Below are 18309 nucleotides of genomic sequence, written 5' to 3'. Positions count from 1 at the left end.
GCAAAACAACAATCGAGATAAATGCATTAAAGCTTCAATATATCCATCTCACACTCACCACGTATATACACAATTCGCCAAGCAAGGAAACACGTTGCTATTTGCAATGACGTCTCTGTATTATGTGTTAATATATTATTAGGCATTTTGTATGTGGCGTAAAACGATCGCGAGTGCATCAGTTGATGTGAAAAACGGGTGATTGTAAATGAGTTCGTCTCGGTGTTCCAGTTGTGCGAGTGTGCTTCGATTGTAAATCACTTTATTCATGACACACTGTACTGGTCTTCTGATTAGCATTGTATGGAATATGTTATCGACTGGGTGGAGTAGTAAATTAGAGAGCTAGCCTCAGTCGACTATAGTGCCTTGTTTGAAATGGAAAACGGGTAAATTTACTTATACTGACTGGCAAATGAACATTAAATATACGTATATACGTTCACAGACACATACATACATACATACTATAATACGGTAGTTCTCTTTTTGGAGGATGTGGTGGCCCTGAAAAGGACCGTTTGGTTTGGGTTTATATTCTACGTTTATCCACCAAAACCGTACAATGTACGACCCTGGCGTTTTAGTGCGTAGACGACATCCATGGCGGTGACGGTCTTTCTTTTGGCGTGCTCTGTGTAGGTGACGGCGTCACGGATGACATTCTCTAAGAACACCTTCAATACACCCCGAGTTTCTTCGTAGATGAGACCGGAGATACGTTTGACACCACCACGACGTGCAAGACGTCGGATAGCTGGCTTGGTGATACCTTGAATATTATCGCGAAGAACTTTACGATGACGCTTGGCGCCTCCCTTTCCAAGACCCTTGCCTCCTTTGCCACGACCAGACATGTTTGATGAGTTCAGTGTATAGAAGTCAACTGCCTAAATTGATCAAATCTCTCGCACTTTATAGTCTGGTTGCGAACGTGAAAGGACTCACAACGCACTTGAAAAATCTTCTGTCAGATACGCACAATGACAAATAATTCGCACCCATTATATTTTACGTTTCAATCAACATCGCCGCTGATTGGCCATTAGTCACAACCAATAGGAGAGCGCGTGGTGGGGTCAATGACCTTTCAGACGACGGTCGAATCCGACTTTAGTCCCACTCTCTTCTTATGTATCACGAACTCGTGTTTGTTTTATTCAGCCCAACACGATCGAAACTGTAAATAATTATTACAGTTCTGAGTCGGGCGACGACGGTAAACGAATGTAGGGCACATTTGACGTTTTAATCAATATACATGACACAGATACTGGTGTACTTTGCATTAAACATACCAGAAAATGTAATGAATCACACTTTCCAAACCCGGTCTCCTTGCTACACGATGTAATGTAAAGCGTACACATTACGCAATTCGTCAAACCGAACGAGCAATGTGTGATTTGCACTTACGTAAACAGTTAGAGTTTGTATTGAATGGACACAGTGGTGGAACAATTTAAGTGTTACGTGTCTTAATGCAAGAGTTACGAACATTGTTAAGACAACGACCGAGTCCACCAACTTTGCTCGCAACTTCCAATTACAAGATGCGACATGGACGAGAACACATTAAGCTATGTATATAGACGAATACCCGTGGTTAAGATTTCCCACGTATTGATATCGCTGTGTTTATTAGCATTACTTTAACGAATAGGTACATTTTCCAATACGCATGTTTTCATAAACGTTACAACATTCTTATTTATACAACCTTACAACAATAATTCAAACATATTGATTTATTTATTTTATCTGTTTATTTATGTATTCCTTCATTCATTCGTGTAATGGTATATTTATTTCCATGTGTAAGCTCATATATGTCATATAACACTGCATTAGTGGGCAGCTCTAGGTGCATGTTGTGAGGTTTTTTTTTCACGGTAGTTCTCTTTTTGGAGGATGTGGTGGCCCTGAAAAGGGCCGTTTGGTTTGTGTATGACAAGCATACTACTTCGAACTGGTATATTTGGTGACTGCTTTTGTTCCTTCACTGACTGCATGTTTGGCAAGCTCACCGGGCAAAAGAAGACGGACAGCGGTCTGAACCTCTCTGCTGGTAATGGTTCTACGCTTGTTGTAGTGTGCCAACCTGGAGGCCTCTGTGGCGATACGTTCAAATATGTCGTTGACGAAGCTGTTCATGATCGACATAGCCTTGGATGACACACCAGTGTCTGGGTGAACTTGCTTCAATACCTTGTAGATGTAAATACCGTAGGATTCTTTTCTACCTCTCTTTCGCTTTCTCTTGTCGCCAGTAGGACGGGTGGCCTTAGCCTTACCGCCTTTCTTTGCTGCTTTACCACTAGTTTTGGGAGGCATGTTGAACGTATGAGGATGAAGTTCAAAGTGACAGTCATTGGCGTTGATTCACTATTTATAGCGAACGATATGCTAATGAAGGATTCTAAACCAAGCGCGCCAAAACTAAACGAACGCAAGAGAAAACACAGTTTTTTAGGGTTTTTTTCATTCAAAGTGTTCATTGTCATTGTTGAGGCGCTGACTGAATGCTATTCATCTCTATCCTCAATTCTGATTGGAAGTATATATTTGCAATCGGAATCCGGGTCGGGTGTATAAAAACAGCCAGTGAGATACCCGCAGTATCATTCTCGTCCTAGTTCGAGCCGAATAGTTAACATACAATCATGTCTGGTCGTGGAAAAGGTGGTAAGGCAAAGGGCAAGTCCAAGACTCGTTCATCCCGTGCTGGTCTCCAGTTCCCAGTAGGTCGCGTACACCGATTCTTAAGAAAAGGCAATTATGCCGAGCGTGTTGGTGCCGGCGCTCCTGTATATTTGGCTGCAGTACTCGAGTACTTGGCCGCGGAAATACTGGAGTTGGCCGGTAACGCCGCTCGTGACAACAAGAAGTCCAGGATCATTCCACGTCACTTACAGCTTGCTGTCCGAAACGACGAGGAGTTGAACAAGCTCATGTCGGGAGTCACCATCGCCCAGGGTGGTGTATTGCCTAATATCCAGGCCGTTCTCCTGCCAAAGAAGTCCAACCCTAAATCCAAGTAAACCACTAAGTATGCACTGCATACACAAACCAAACGGCCCTTTTCAGGGCCACCACATCCTCCAAAAAGAGAACTACCGTAATAATTATAAATGATGTGTGTTGTTGTGAACGAGTGTAGAATTAGCGTAGCACTCAGAATCGCAAATATTATTGTAAGGGAAGGCAGGCCGGCAGCACGGCGAGATGTTATTTGAATAAAAAAAACAATAGTATCTACACAGCTCAGCTCTCGGTGGCGTTTTTGTGACACCGTGCTTTCCCCGCAAATGCAGCAGTCACATGGAAATGCAAAACAACAATCGAGATAAATGCATTAAAGCTTCAATATATCCATCTCACACTCACCACGTATATACACAATTCGCCAAGCAAGGAAACACGTTGCTATTTGCAATGACGTCTCTGTATTATGTGTTAATATATTATTAGGCATTTTGTATGTGGCGTAAAACGATCGCGAGTGCATCAGTTGATGTGAAAAACGGGTGATTGTAAATGAGTTCGTCTCGGTGTTCCAGTTGTGCGAGTGTGCTTCGATTGTAAATCACTTTATTCATGACACACTGTACTGGTCTTCTGATTAGCATTGTATGGAATATGTTATCGACTGGGTGGAGTAGTAAATTAGAGAGCTAGCCTCAGTCGACTATAGTGCCTTGTTTGAAATGGAAAACGGGTAAATTTACTTATACTGACTGGCAAATGAACATTAAATATACGTATATACGTTCACAGACACATACATACATACATACTATAATACGGTAGTTCTCTTTTTGGAGGATGTGGTGGCCCTGAAAAGGACCGTTTGGTTTGGGTTTATATTCTACGTTTATCCACCAAAACCGTACAATGTACGACCCTGGCGTTTTAGTGCGTAGACGACATCCATGGCGGTGACGGTCTTTCTTTTGGCGTGCTCTGTGTAGGTGACGGCGTCACGGATGACATTCTCTAAGAACACCTTCAATACACCCCGAGTTTCTTCGTAGATGAGACCGGAGATACGTTTGACACCACCACGACGTGCAAGACGTCGGATAGCTGGCTTGGTGATACCTTGAATATTATCGCGAAGAACTTTACGATGACGCTTGGCGCCTCCCTTTCCAAGACCCTTGCCTCCTTTGCCACGACCAGACATGTTTGATGAGTTCAGTGTATAGAAGTCAACTGCCTAAATTGATCAAATCTCTCGCACTTTATAGTCTGGTTGCGAACGTGAAAGGACTCACAACGCACTTGAAAAATCTTCTGTCAGATACGCACAATGACAAATAATTCGCACCCATTATATTTTACGTTTCAATCAACATCGCCGCTGATTGGCCATTAGTCACAACCAATAGGAGAGCGCGTGGTGGGGTCAATGACCTTTCAGACGACGGTCGAATCCGACTTTAGTCCCACTCTCTTCTTATGTATCACGAACTCGTGTTTGTTTTATTCAGCCCAACACGATCGAAACTGTAAATAATTATTACAGTTCTGAGTCGGGCGACGACGGTAAACGAATGTAGGGCACATTTGACGTTTTAATCAATATACATGACACAGATACTGGTGTACTTTGCATTAAACATACCAGAAAATGTAATGAATCACACTTTCCAAACCCGGTCTCCTTGCTACACGATGTAATGTAAAGCGTACACATTACGCAATTCGTCAAACCGAACGAGCAATGTGTGATTTGCACTTACGTAAACAGTTAGAGTTTGTATTGAATGGACACAGTGGTGGAACAATTTAAGTGTTACGTGTCTTAATGCAAGAGTTACGAACATTGTTAAGACAACGACCGAGTCCACCAACTTTGCTCGCAACTTCCAATTACAAGATGCGACATGGACGAGAACACATTAAGCTATGTATATAGACGAATACCCGTGGTTAAGATTTCCCACGTATTGATATCGCTGTGTTTATTAGCATTACTTTAACGAATAGGTACATTTTCCAATACGCATGTTTTCATAAACGTTACAACATTCTTATTTATACAACCTTACAACAATAATTCAAACATATTGATTTATTTATTTTATCTGTTTATTTATGTATTCCTTCATTCATTCGTGTAATGGTATATTTATTTCCATGTGTAAGCTCATATATGTCATATAACACTGCATTAGTGGGCAGCTCTAGGTGCATGTTGTGAGGTTTTTTTTTCACGGTAGTTCTCTTTTTGGAGGATGTGGTGGCCCTGAAAAGGGCCGTTTGGTTTGTGTATGACAAGCATACTACTTCGAACTGGTATATTTGGTGACTGCTTTTGTTCCTTCACTGACTGCATGTTTGGCAAGCTCACCGGGCAAAAGAAGACGGACAGCAGTCTGAACCTCTCTGCTGGTAATGGTTCTACGCTTGTTGTAGTGTGCCAACCTGGAGGCCTCTGTGGCGATACGTTCAAATATGTCGTTGACGAAGCTGTTCATGATCGACATAGCCTTGGATGACACACCAGTGTCTGGGTGAACTTGCTTCAATACCTTGTAGATGTAAATACCGTAGGATTCTTTTCTACCTCTCTTTCGCTTTCTCTTGTCGCCAGTAGGACGGGTGGCCTTAGCCTTACCGCCTTTCTTTGCTGCTTTACCACTAGTTTTGGGAGGCATGTTGAACGTATGAGGATGAAGTTCAAAGTGACAGTCATTGGCGTTGATTCACTATTTATAGCGAACGATATGCTAATGAAGGATTCTAAACCAAGCGCGCCAAAACTAAACGAACGCAAGAGAAAACACAGTTTTTTAGGGTTTTTTTCATTCAAAGTGTTCATTGTCATTGTTGAGGCGCTGACTGAATGCTATTCATCTCTATCCTCAATTCTGATTGGAAGTATATATTTGCAATCGGAATCCGGGTCGGGTGTATAAAAACAGCCAGTGAGATACCCGCAGTATCATTCTCGTCCTAGTTCGAGCCGAATAGTTAACATACAATCATGTCTGGTCGTGGAAAAGGTGGTAAGGCAAAGGGCAAGTCCAAGACTCGTTCATCCCGTGCTGGTCTCCAGTTCCCAGTAGGTCGCGTACACCGATTCTTAAGAAAAGGCAATTATGCCGAGCGTGTTGGTGCCGGCGCTCCTGTATATTTGGCTGCAGTACTCGAGTACTTGGCCGCGGAAATACTGGAGTTGGCCGGTAACGCCGCTCGTGACAACAAGAAGTCCAGGATCATTCCACGTCACTTACAGCTTGCTGTCCGAAACGACGAGGAGTTGAACAAGCTCATGTCGGGAGTCACCATCGCCCAGGGTGGTGTATTGCCTAATATCCAGGCCGTTCTCCTGCCAAAGAAGTCCAACCCTAAATCCAAGTAAACCACTAAGTATGCACTGCATACACAAACCAAACGGCCCTTTTCAGGGCCACCACATCCTCCAAAAAGAGAACTACCGTAATAATTATAAATGATGTGTGTTGTTGTGAACGAGTGTAGAATTAGCGTAGCACTCAGAATCGCAAATATTATTGTAAGGGAAGGCAGGCCGGCAGCACGGCGAGATGTTATTTGAATAAAAAAAACAATAGTATCTACACAGCTCAGCTCTCGGTGGCGTTTTTGTGACACCGTGCTCTCCCCGCAAATGCAGCAGTCACATGGAAATGCAAAACAACAATCGAGATAAATGCATTAAAGCTTCAATATATCCATCTCACACTCACCACGTATATACACAATTCGCCAAGCAAGGAAACACGTTGCTATTTGCAATGACGTCTCTGTATTATGTGTTAATATATTATTAGGCGTAAAACGATCGCGAGTGCATCAGTTGATGTGAAAAACGGGTGATTGTAAATGAGTTCGTCTCGGTGTTCCAGTTGTGCGAGTGTGCTTCGATTGTAAATCACTTTATTCATGACACACTGTACTGGTCTTCTGATTAGCATTGTATGGAATATGTTATCGACTGGGTGGAGTAGTAAATTAGAGAGCTAGCCTCAGTCGACTATAGTGCCTTGTTTGAAATGGAAAACGGGTAAATTTACTTATACTGACTGGCAAATGAACATTAAATATACGTATATACGTTCACAGACACATACATACATACATACTATAATACGGTAGTTCTCTTTTTGGAGGATGTGGTGGCCCTGAAAAGGGCCGTTTGGTTTGGGTTTATATTCTACGTTTATCCACCAAAACCGTACAATGTACGACCCTGGCGTTTTAGTGCGTAGACGACATCCATGGCGGTGACGGTCTTTCTTTTGGCGTGCTCTGTGTAGGTGACGGCGTCACGGATGACATTCTCTAAGAACACCTTCAATACACCCCGAGTTTCTTCGTAGATGAGACCGGAGATACGTTTGACACCACCACGACGTGCAAGACGTCGGATAGCTGGCTTGGTGATACCTTGAATATTATCGCGAAGAACTTTACGATGACGCTTGGCGCCTCCCTTTCCAAGACCCTTGCCTCCTTTGCCACGACCAGACATGTTTGATGAGTTCAGTGTATAGAAGTCAACTGCCTAAATTGATCAAATCTCTCGCACTTTATAGTCTGGTTGCGAACGTGAAAGGACTCACAACGCACTTGAAAAATCTTCTGTCAGATACGCACAATGACAAATAATTCGCACCCATTATATTTTACGTTTCAATCAACATCGCCGCTGATTGGCCATTAGTCACAACCAATAGGAGAGCGCGTGGTGGGGTCAATGACCTTTCAGACGACGGTCGAATCCGACTTTAGTCCCACTCTCTTCTTATGTATCACGAACTCGTGTTTGTTTTATTCAGCCCAACACGATCGAAACTGTAAATAATTATTACAGTTCTGAGTCGGGCGACGACGGTAAACGAATGTAGGGCACATTTGACGTTTTAATCAATATACATGACACAGATACTGGTGTACTTTGCATTAAACATACCAGAAAATGTAATGAATCACACTTTCCAAACCCGGTCTCCTTGCTACACGATGTAATGTAAAGCGTACACATTACGCAATTCGTCAAACCGAACGAGCAATGTGTGATTTGCACTTACGTAAACAGTTAGAGTTTGTATTGAATGGACACAGTGGTGGAACAATTTAAGTGTTACGTGTCTTAATGCAAGAGTTACGAACATTGTTAAGACAACGACCGAGTCCACCAACTTTGCTCGCAACTTCCAATTACAAGATGCGACATGGACGAGAACACATTAAGCTATGTATATAGACGAATACCCGTGGTTAAGATTTCCCACGTATTGATATCGCTGTGTTTATTAGCATTACTTTAACGAATAGGTACATTTTCCAATACGCATGTTTTCATAAACGTTACAACATTCTTATTTATACAACCTTACAACAATAATTCAAACATATTGATTTATTTATTTTATCTGTTTATTTATGTATTCCTTCATTCATTCGTGTAATGGTATATTTATTTCCATGTGTAAGCTCATATATGTCATATAACACTGCATTAGTGGGCAGCTCTAGGTGCATGTTGTGAGGTTTTTTTTTCACGGTAGTTCTCTTTTTGGAGGATGTGGTGGCCCTGAAAAGGGCCGTTTGGTTTGTGTATGACAAGCATACTACTTCGAACTGGTATATTTGGTGACTGCTTTTGTTCCTTCACTGACTGCATGTTTGGCAAGCTCACCGGGCAAAAGAAGACGGACAGCGGTCTGAACCTCTCTGCTGGTAATGGTTCTACGCTTGTTGTAGTGTGCCAACCTGGAGGCCTCTGTGGCGATACGTTCAAATATGTCGTTGACGAAGCTGTTCATGATCGACATAGCCTTGGATGACACACCAGTGTCTGGGTGAACTTGCTTCAATACCTTGTAGATGTAAATACCGTAGGATTCTTTTCTACCTCTCTTTCGCTTTCTCTTGTCGCCAGTAGGACGGGTGGCCTTAGCCTTACCGCCTTTCTTTGCTGCTTTACCACTAGTTTTGGGAGGCATGTTGAACGTATGAGGATGAAGTTCAAAGTGACAGTCATTGGCGTTGATTCACTATTTATAGCGAACGATATGCTAATGAAGGATTCTAAACCAAGCGCGCCAAAACTAAACGAACGCAAGAGAAAACACAGTTTTTTAGGGTTTTTTTCATTCAAAGTGTTCATTGTCATTGTTGAGGCGCTGACTGAATGCTATTCATCTCTATCCTCAATTCTGATTGGAAGTATATATTTGCAATCGGAATCCGGGTCGGGTGTATAAAAACAGCCAGTGAGATACCCGCAGTATCATTCTCGTCCTAGTTCGAGCCGAATAGTTAACATACAATCATGTCTGGTCGTGGAAAAGGTGGTAAGGCAAAGGGCAAGTCCAAGACTCGTTCATCCCGTGCTGGTCTCCAGTTCCCAGTAGGTCGCGTACACCGATTCTTAAGAAAAGGCAATTATGCCGAGCGTGTTGGTGCCGGCGCTCCTGTATATTTGGCTGCAGTACTCGAGTACTTGGCCGCGGAAATACTGGAGTTGGCCGGTAACGCCGCTCGTGACAACAAGAAGTCCAGGATCATTCCACGTCACTTACAGCTTGCTGTCCGAAACGACGAGGAGTTGAACAAGCTCATGTCGGGAGTCACCATCGCCCAGGGTGGTGTATTGCCTAATATCCAGGCCGTTCTCCTGCCAAAGAAGTCCAACCCTAAATCCAAGTAAACCACTAAGTATGCACTGCATACACAAACCAAACGGCCCTTTTCAGGGCCACCACATCCTCCAAAAAGAGAACTACCGTAATAATTATAAATGATGTGTGTTGTTGTGAACGAGTGTAGAATTAGCGTAGCACTCAGAATCGCAAATATTATTGTAAGGGAAGGCAGGCCGGCAGCACGGCGAGATGTTATTTGAATAAAAAAAACAATAGTATCTACACAGCTCAGCTCTCGGTGGCGTTTTTGTGACACCGTGCTCTCCCCGCAAATGCAGCAGTCACATGGAAATGCAAAACAACAATCGAGATAAATGCATTAAAGCTTCAATATATCCATCTCACACTCACCACGTATATACACAATTCGCCAAGCAAGGAAACACGTTGCTATTTGCAATGACGTCTCTGTATTATGTGTTAATATATTATTAGGCGTAAAACGATCGCGAGTGCATCAGTTGATGTGAAAAACGGGTGATTGTAAATGAGTTCGTCTCGGTGTTCCAGTTGTGCGAGTGTGCTTCGATTGTAAATCACTTTATTCATGACACACTGTACTGGTCTTCTGATTAGCATTGTATGGAATATGTTATCGACTGGGTGGAGTAGTAAATTAGAGAGCTAGCCTCAGTCGACTATAGTGCCTTGTTTGAAATGGAAAACGGGTAAATTTACTTATACTGACTGGCAAATGAACATTAAATATACGTATATACGTTCACAGACACATACATACATACATACTATAATACGGTAGTTCTCTTTTTGGAGGATGTGGTGGCCCTGAAAAGGGCCGTTTGGTTTGGGTTTATATTCTACGTTTATCCACCAAAACCGTACAATGTACGACCCTGGCGTTTTAGTGCGTAGACGACATCCATGGCGGTGACGGTCTTTCTTTTGGCGTGCTCTGTGTAGGTGACGGCGTCACGGATGACATTCTCTAAGAACACCTTCAATACACCCCGAGTTTCTTCGTAGATGAGACCGGAGATACGTTTGACACCACCACGACGTGCAAGACGTCGGATAGCTGGCTTGGTGATACCTTGAATATTATCGCGAAGAACTTTACGATGACGCTTGGCGCCTCCCTTTCCAAGACCCTTGCCTCCTTTGCCACGACCAGACATGTTTGATGAGTTCAGTGTATAGAAGTCAACTGCCTAAATTGATCAAATCTCTCGCACTTTATAGTCTGGTTGCGAACGTGAAAGGACTCACAACGCACTTGAAAAATCTTCTGTCAGATACGCACAATGACAAATAATTCGCACCCATTATATTTTACGTTTCAATCAACATCGCCGCTGATTGGCCATTAGTCACAACCAATAGGAGAGCGCGTGGTGGGGTCAATGACCTTTCAGACGACGGTCGAATCCGACTTTAGTCCCACTCTCTTCTTATGTATCACGAACTCGTGTTTGTTTTATTCAGCCCAACACGATCGAAACTGTAAATAATTATTACAGTTCTGAGTCGGGCGACGACGGTAAACGAATGTAGGGCACATTTGACGTTTTAATCAATATACATGACACAGATACTGGTGTACTTTGCATTAAACATACCAGAAAATGTAATGAATCACACTTTCCAAACCCGGTCTCCTTGCTACACGATGTAATGTAAAGCGTACACATTACGCAATTCGTCAAACCGAACGAGCAATGTGTGATTTGCACTTACGTAAACAGTTAGAGTTTGTATTGAATGGACACAGTGGTGGAACAATTTAAGTGTTACGTGTCTTAATGCAAGAGTTACGAACATTGTTAAGACAACGACCGAGTCCACCAACTTTGCTCGCAACTTCCAATTACAAGATGCGACATGGACGAGAACACATTAAGCTATGTATATAGACGAATACCCGTGGTTAAGATTTCCCACGTATTGATATCGCTGTGTTTATTAGCATTACTTTAACGAATAGGTACATTTTCCAATACGCATGTTTTCATAAACGTTACAACATTCTTATTTATACAACCTTACAACAATAATTCAAACATATTGATTTATTTATTTTATCTGTTTATTTATGTATTCCTTCATTCATTCATTCGTGTAATGGTATATTTATTTCCATGTGTAAGCTCATATATGTCATATAACACTGCATTAGTGGGCAGCTCTAGGTGCATGTTGTGAGGTTTTTTTTTCACGGTAGTTCTCTTTTTGGAGGATGTGGTGGCCCTGAAAAGGGCCGTTTGGGGTGTGTATGACAAGCATACTACTTCGAACTGGTATATTTGGTGACTGCTTTTGTTCCTTCACTGACTGCATGTTTGGCAAGCTCACCGGGCAAAAGAAGACGGACAGCGGTCTGAACCTCTCTGCTGGTAATGGTTCTACGCTTGTTGTAGTGTGCCAACCTGGAGGCCTCTGTGGCGATACGTTCAAATATGTCGTTGACGAAGCTGTTCATGATCGACATAGCCTTGGATGACACACCAGTGTCTGGGTGAACTTGCTTCAATACCTTGTAGATGTAAATACCGTAGGATTCTTTTCTACCTCTCTTTCGCTTTCTCTTGTCGCCAGTAGGACGGGTGGCCTTAGCCTTACCGCCTTTCTTTGCTGCTTTACCACTAGTTTTGGGAGGCATGTTGAACGTATGAGGATGAAGTTCAAAGTGACAGTCATTGGCGTTGATTCACTATTTATAGCGAACGATATGCTAATGAAGGATTCTAAACCAAGCGCGCCAAAACTAAACGACCGCAAGAGAAAACACAGTTTTTTAGGGTTTTTTTCATTCAAAGTGTTCATTGTCATTGTTGAGGCGCTGACTGAATGCTATTCATCTCTATCCTCAATTCTGATTGGAAGTATATATTTGCAATCGGAATCCGGGTCGGGTGTATAAAAACAGCCAGTGAGATACCCGCAGTATCATTCTCGTCCTAGTTCGAGCCGAATAGTTAACATACAATCATGTCTGGTCGTGGAAAAGGTGGTAAGGCAAAGGGCAAGTCCAAGACTCGTTCATCCCGTGCTGGTCTCCAGTTCCCAGTAGGTCGCGTACACCGATTCTTAAGAAAAGGCAATTATGCCGAGCGTGTTGGTGCCGGCGCTCCTGTATATTTGGCTGCAGTACTCGAGTACTTGGCCGCGGAAATACTGGAGTTGGCCGGTAACGCCGCTCGTGACAACAAGAAGTCCAGGATCATTCCACGTCACTTACAGCTTGCTGTCCGAAACGACGAGGAGTTGAACAAGCTCATGTCGGGAGTCACCATCGCCCAGGGTGGTGTATTGCCTAATATCCAGGCCGTTCTCCTGCCAAAGAAGTCCAACCCTAAATCCAAGTAAACCACTAAGTATGCACTGCATACACAAACCAAACGGCCCTTTTCAGGGCCACCACATCCTCCAAAAAGAGAACTACCGTAATAATTATAAATGATGTGTGTTGTTGTGAACGAGTGTAGAATTAGCGTAGCACTCAGAATCGCAAATATTATTGTAAGGGAAGGCAGGCCGGCAGCACGGCGAGATGTTATTTGAATGAAAAAAACAATAGTATCTACAAAGCTCAGCTCTCGGTGGCGTTTTTGTGACACCGTGCTCTCCCCGCAAATGCAGCAGTCACATGGAAATGCAAAACAACAATCGAGATAAATGCATTAAAGCTTCAATATATCCATCTCACACTCACCACGTATATACACAATTCGCCAAGCAAGGAAACACGTTGCTATTTGCAATGACGTCTCTGTATTATGTGTTAATATATTATTAGGCATTTTGTATGTGGCGTATAACGATCGCGAGTGCATCAGTTGATGTGAAAAACGGGTGATTGTAAATGAGTTCGTCTCGGTGTTCCAGTTGTGCGAGTGTGCTTCGATTGTAAATCACTTTATTCATGACACACTGTACTGGTCTTCTGATTAGCATTGTATGGAATATGTTATCGACTGGGTGGAGTAGTAAATTAGAGAGCTAGCCTCAGTCGACTATAGTGCCTTGTTTGAAATGGAAAACGGGTAAATTTACTTATACTGACTGGCAAATGAACATTAAATATACGTATATACCTTCACAGACACATACATACATACATACTATAATACGGTAGTTCTCTTTTTGGAGGATGTGGTGGCCCTGAAAAGGGCCGTTTGGTTTGGGTTTATATTCTACGTTTATCCACCAAAACCGTACAATGTACGACCCTGGCGTTTTAGTGCGTAGACGACATCCATGGCGGTGACGGTCTTTCTTTTGGCGTGCTCTGTGTAGGTGACGGCGTCACGGATGACATTCTCTAAGAACACCTTCAATACACCCCGAGTTTCTTCGTAGATGAGACCGGAGATACGTTTGACACCACCACGACGTGCAAGACGTCGGATAGCTGGCTTGGTGATACCTTGAATATTATCGCGAAGAACTTTACGATGACGCTTGGCGCCTCCCTTTCCAAGACCCTTGCCTCCTTTGCCACGACCAGACATGTTTGATGAGTTCAGTGTATAGAAGTCAACTGCCTAAATTGATCAAATCTCTCGCACTTTATAGTCTGGTTGCGAACGTGAAAGGACTCACAACGCACTTGAAAAATCTTCTGTCAGATACGCACAATGACAAATAATTCGCACCCATTATATTTTACGTTTCAATCAACATCGCCGCTGATTGGCCATTAGTCACAACCAATAGGAGAGCGCGTGGTGGGGTCAATGACCTTTCAGACGACGGTCGAATCCGACTTTAGTCCCACTCTCTTCTTATGTATCACGAACTCGTGTTTGTTTTATTCAGCCCAACACGATCGAAACTGTAAATAATTATTACAGTTCTGAGTCGGGCGACGACGGTAAACGAATGTAGGGCACATTTGACGTTTTAATCAATATACATGACACAGATACTGGTGTACTTTGCATTAAACATACCAGAAAATGTAATGAATCACACTTTCCAAACCCGGTCTCCTTGCTACACGATGTAATGTAAAGCGTACACATTACGCAATTCGTCAAACCGAACGAGCAATGTGTGATTTGCACTTACGTAAACAGTTAGAGTTTGTATTGAATGGACACAGTGGTGGAACAATTTAAGTGTTACGTGTCTTAATGCAAGAGTTACGAACATTGTTAAGACAACGACCGAGTCCACCAACTTTGCTCGCAACTTCCAATTACAAGATGCGACATGGACGAGAACACATTAAGCTATGTATATAGACGAATACCCGTGGTTAAGATTTCCCACGTATTGATATCGCTGTGTTTATTAGCATTACTTTAACGAATAGGTACATTTTCCAATACGCATGTTTTCATAAACGTTACAACATTCTTATTTATACAACCTTACAACAATAATTCAAACATATTGATTTATTTATTTTATCTGTTTATTTATGTATTCCTTCATTCATTCGTGTAATGGTATATTTATTTCCATGTGTAAGCTCATATATGTCATATAACACTGCATTAGTGGGCAGCTCTAGGTGCATGTTGTGAGGTTTTTTTTTCACGGTAGTTCTCTTTTTGGAGGATGTGGTGGCCCTGAAAAGGGCCGTTTGGGGTGTGTATGACAAGCATACTACTTCGAACTGGTATATTTGGTGACTGCTTTTGTTCCTTCACTGACTGCATGTTTGGCAAGCTCACCGGGCAAAAGAAGACGGACAGCGGTCTGAACCTCTCTGCTGGTAATGGTTCTACGCTTGTTGTAGTGTGCCAACCTGGAGGCCTCTGTGGCGATACGTTCAAATATGTCGTTGACGAAGCTGTTCATGATCGACATAGCCTTGGATGACACACCAGTGTCTGGGTGAACTTGCTTCAATACCTTGTAGATGTAAATACCGTAGGATTCTTTTCTACCTCTCTTTCGCTTTCTCTTGTCGCCAGTAGGACGGGTGGCCTTAGCCTTACCGCCTTTCTTTGCTGCTTTACCACTAGTTTTGGGAGGCATGTTGAACGTATGAGGATGAAGTTCAAAGTGACAGTCATTGGCGTTGATTCACTATTTATAGCGAACGATATGCTAATGAAGGATTCTAAACCAAGCGCGCCAAAACTAAACGACCGCAAGAGAAAACACAGTTTTTTAGGGTTTTTTTCATTCAAAGTGTTCATTGTCATTGTTGAGGCGCTGACTGAATGCTATTCATCTCTATCCTCAATTCTGATTGGAAGTATATATTTGCAATCGGAATCCGGGTCGGGTGTATAAAAACAGCCAGTGAGATACCCGCAGTATCATTCTCGTCCTAGTTCGAGCCGAATAGTTAACATACAATCATGTCTGGTCGTGGAAAAGGTGGTAAGGCAAAGGGCAAGTCCAAGACTCGTTCATCCCGTGCTGGTCTCCAGTTCCCAGTAGGTCGCGTACACCGATTCTTAAGAAAAGGCAATTATGCCGAGCGTGTTGGTGCCGGCGCTCCTGTATATTTGGCTGCAGTACTCGAGTACTTGGCCGCGGAAATACTGGAGTTGGCCGGTAACGCCGCTCGTGACAACAAGAAGTCCAGGATCATTCCACGTCACTTACAGCTTGCTGTCCGAAACGACGAGGAGTTGAACAAGCTCATGTCGGGAGTCACCATCGCCCAGGGTGGTGTATTGCCTAATATCCAGGCCGTTCTCCTGCCAAAGAAGTCCAACCCTAAATCCAAGTAAACCACTAAGTATGCACTGCATACACAAACCAAACGGCCCTTTTCAGGGCCACCACATCCTCCAAAAAGAGAACTACCGTAATAATTATAAATGATGTGTGTTGTTGTGAACGAGTGTAGAATTAGCGTAGCACTCAGAATCGCAAATATTATTGTAAGGGAAGGCAGGCCGGCAGCACGGCGAGATGTTATTTGAATAAAAAAAACAATAGTATCTACACAGCTCAGCTCTCGGTGGCGTTTTTGTGACACCGTGCTCTCCCCGCAAATGCAGCAGTCACATGGAAATGCAAAACAACAATCGAGATAAATGCATTAAAGCTTCAATATATCCATCTCACACTCACCACGTATATACACAATTCGCCAAGCAAGGAAACACGTTGCTATTTGCAATGACGTCTCTGTATTATGTGTTAATATATTATTAGGCATTTTGTATGTGGCGTAAAACGATCGCGAGTGCATCAGTTGATGTGAAAAACGGGTGATTGTAAATGAGTTCGTCTCGGTGTTCCAGTTGTGCGAGTGTGCTTCGATTGTAAATCACTTTATTCATGACACACTGTACTGGTCTTCTGATTAGCATTGTATGGAATATGTTATCGACTGGGTGGAGTAGTAAATTAGAGAGCTAGCCTCAGTCGACTATAGTGCCTTGTTTGAAATGGAAAACGGGTAAATTTACTTATACTGACTGGCAAATGAACATTAAATATACGTATATACCTTCACAGACACATACATACATACATACTATAATACGGTAGTTCTCTTTTTGGAGGATGTGGTGGCCCTGAAAAGGGCCGTTTGGTTTGGGTTTATATTCTACGTTTATCCACCAAAACCGTACAATGTACGACCCTGGCGTTTTAGTGCGTAGACGACATCCATGGCGGTGACGGTCTTTCTTTTGGCGTGCTCTGTGTAGGTGACGGCGTCACGGATGACATTCTCTAAGAACACCTTCAATACACCCCGAGTTTCTTCGTAGATGAGACCGGAGATACGTTTGACACCACCACGACGTGCAAGACGTCGGATAGCTGGCTTGGTGATACCTTGAATATTATCGCGAAGAACTTTACGATGACGCTTGGCGCCTCCCTTTCCAAGACCCTTGCCTCCTTTGCCACGACCAGACATGTTTGATGAGTTCAGTGTATAGAAGTCAACTGCCTAAATTGATCAAATCTCTCGCACTTTATAGTCTGGTTGCGAACGTGAAAGGACTCACAACGCACTTGAAAAATCTTCTGTCAGATACGCACAATGACAAATAATTCGCACCCATTATATTTTACGTTTCAATCAACATCGCCGCTGATTGGCCATTAGTCACAACCAATAGGAGAGCGCGTGGTGGGGTCAATGACCTTTCAGACGACGGTCGAATCCGACTTTAGTCCCACTCTCTTCTTATGTATCACGAACTCGTGTTTGTTTTATTCAGCCCAACACGATCGAAACTGTAAATAATTATTACAGTTCTGAGTCGGGCGACGACGGTAAACGAATGTAGGGCACATTTGACGTTTTAATCAATATACATGACACAGATACTGGTGTACTTTGCATTAAACATACCAGAAAATGTAATGAATCACACTTTCCAAACCCGGTCTCCTTGCTACACGATGTAATGTAAAGCGTACACATTACGCAATTCGTCAAACCGAACGAGCAATGTGTGATTTGCACTTACGTAAACAGTTAGAGTTTGTATTGAATGGACACAGTGGTGGAACAATTTAAGTGTTACGTGTCTTAATGCAAGAGTTACGAACATTGTTAAGACAACGACCGAGTCCACCAACTTTGCTCGCAACTTCCAATTACAAGATGCGACATGGACGAGAACACATTAAGCTATGTATATAGACGAATACCCGTGGTTAAGATTTCCCACGTATTGATATCGCTGTGTTTATTAGCATTACTTTAACGAATAGGTACATTTTCCAATACGCATGTTTT

The 18309-nt window shown here is 42.8% G+C and overlaps 16 protein-coding genes across 16 annotated transcripts; 5 read left to right on the top strand and 11 right to left on the bottom strand.

Moving 5' to 3' along the window:
- Positions 1-545: 545 nt before the first annotated feature.
- On the bottom strand, positions 546-857 carry LOC146738239 (histone H4). The gene has a single exon (XM_085503884.1). It carries the CDS (start codon positions 855-857, stop codon positions 546-548), a length of 312 nt encoding a protein of 103 aa, XP_085360010.1.
- A 1102-nt stretch (positions 858-1959) lies between these two features.
- On the bottom strand, positions 1960-2334 carry LOC146738238 (histone H2B, gonadal-like). The gene has a single exon (XM_085503694.1). It carries the CDS (start codon positions 2332-2334, stop codon positions 1960-1962), a length of 375 nt encoding a protein of 124 aa, XP_085359820.1.
- Positions 2335-2591: 257 nt separating this feature from the next.
- LOC146738237 (histone H2A-like) lies at positions 2592-3041 on the top strand. The gene has a single exon (XM_085503693.1). The coding sequence runs from the start codon at positions 2664-2666 to the stop codon at positions 3039-3041; it is 378 nt and encodes a 125-aa protein (XP_085359819.1). The 5' UTR covers positions 2592-2663.
- Positions 3042-3874: 833 nt separating this feature from the next.
- Positions 3875-4186, bottom strand: LOC146738236 (histone H4). Its single transcript, XM_085503883.1, has one exon. The coding sequence runs from the start codon at positions 4184-4186 to the stop codon at positions 3875-3877; it is 312 nt and encodes a 103-aa protein (XP_085360009.1).
- A 1102-nt stretch (positions 4187-5288) lies between these two features.
- LOC146738235 (histone H2B, gonadal-like) lies at positions 5289-5663 on the bottom strand. The gene has a single exon (XM_085503692.1). The coding sequence runs from the start codon at positions 5661-5663 to the stop codon at positions 5289-5291; it is 375 nt and encodes a 124-aa protein (XP_085359818.1).
- A 257-nt stretch (positions 5664-5920) lies between these two features.
- LOC146738234 (histone H2A-like) lies at positions 5921-6370 on the top strand. Its single transcript, XM_085503691.1, has one exon. The coding sequence runs from the start codon at positions 5993-5995 to the stop codon at positions 6368-6370; it is 378 nt and encodes a 125-aa protein (XP_085359817.1). The 5' UTR covers positions 5921-5992.
- Positions 6371-7189: 819 nt separating this feature from the next.
- On the bottom strand, positions 7190-7501 carry LOC146738233 (histone H4). Its single transcript, XM_085503882.1, has one exon. The coding sequence runs from the start codon at positions 7499-7501 to the stop codon at positions 7190-7192; it is 312 nt and encodes a 103-aa protein (XP_085360008.1).
- Positions 7502-8603: 1102 nt separating this feature from the next.
- Positions 8604-8978, bottom strand: LOC146738232 (histone H2B, gonadal-like). Its single transcript, XM_085503690.1, has one exon. It carries the CDS (start codon positions 8976-8978, stop codon positions 8604-8606), a length of 375 nt encoding a protein of 124 aa, XP_085359816.1.
- Positions 8979-9235: 257 nt separating this feature from the next.
- Positions 9236-9685, top strand: LOC146738231 (histone H2A-like). Its single transcript, XM_085503689.1, has one exon. It carries the CDS (start codon positions 9308-9310, stop codon positions 9683-9685), a length of 378 nt encoding a protein of 125 aa, XP_085359815.1. The 5' UTR covers positions 9236-9307.
- Positions 9686-10504: 819 nt separating this feature from the next.
- Positions 10505-10816, bottom strand: LOC146738230 (histone H4). Its single transcript, XM_085503881.1, has one exon. The coding sequence runs from the start codon at positions 10814-10816 to the stop codon at positions 10505-10507; it is 312 nt and encodes a 103-aa protein (XP_085360007.1).
- A 1106-nt stretch (positions 10817-11922) lies between these two features.
- Positions 11923-12297, bottom strand: LOC146738229 (histone H2B, gonadal-like). The gene has a single exon (XM_085503688.1). The coding sequence runs from the start codon at positions 12295-12297 to the stop codon at positions 11923-11925; it is 375 nt and encodes a 124-aa protein (XP_085359814.1).
- A 257-nt stretch (positions 12298-12554) lies between these two features.
- LOC146738228 (histone H2A-like) lies at positions 12555-13004 on the top strand. The gene has a single exon (XM_085503687.1). The coding sequence runs from the start codon at positions 12627-12629 to the stop codon at positions 13002-13004; it is 378 nt and encodes a 125-aa protein (XP_085359813.1). The 5' UTR covers positions 12555-12626.
- Positions 13005-13837: 833 nt separating this feature from the next.
- Positions 13838-14149, bottom strand: LOC146738227 (histone H4). Its single transcript, XM_085503880.1, has one exon. The coding sequence runs from the start codon at positions 14147-14149 to the stop codon at positions 13838-13840; it is 312 nt and encodes a 103-aa protein (XP_085360006.1).
- Positions 14150-15251: 1102 nt separating this feature from the next.
- Positions 15252-15626, bottom strand: LOC146738226 (histone H2B, gonadal-like). Its single transcript, XM_085503686.1, has one exon. The coding sequence runs from the start codon at positions 15624-15626 to the stop codon at positions 15252-15254; it is 375 nt and encodes a 124-aa protein (XP_085359812.1).
- A 257-nt stretch (positions 15627-15883) lies between these two features.
- Positions 15884-16333, top strand: LOC146738225 (histone H2A-like). Its single transcript, XM_085503685.1, has one exon. It carries the CDS (start codon positions 15956-15958, stop codon positions 16331-16333), a length of 378 nt encoding a protein of 125 aa, XP_085359811.1. The 5' UTR covers positions 15884-15955.
- An 833-nt stretch (positions 16334-17166) lies between these two features.
- Positions 17167-17478, bottom strand: LOC146738224 (histone H4). The gene has a single exon (XM_085503879.1). It carries the CDS (start codon positions 17476-17478, stop codon positions 17167-17169), a length of 312 nt encoding a protein of 103 aa, XP_085360005.1.
- Between the last annotated feature and the right edge of the window lie 831 nt (positions 17479-18309).

This window comes from Saccoglossus kowalevskii, chromosome 9 (assembly GCF_978046115.1).
Source record: "Saccoglossus kowalevskii chromosome 9, keSacKowa6.1, whole genome shotgun sequence".
Lineage (NCBI taxonomy): Eukaryota > Metazoa > Hemichordata > Enteropneusta > Harrimaniidae > Saccoglossus > Saccoglossus kowalevskii.
This window is presented reverse-complemented; position numbering and strand designations above follow the sequence as displayed.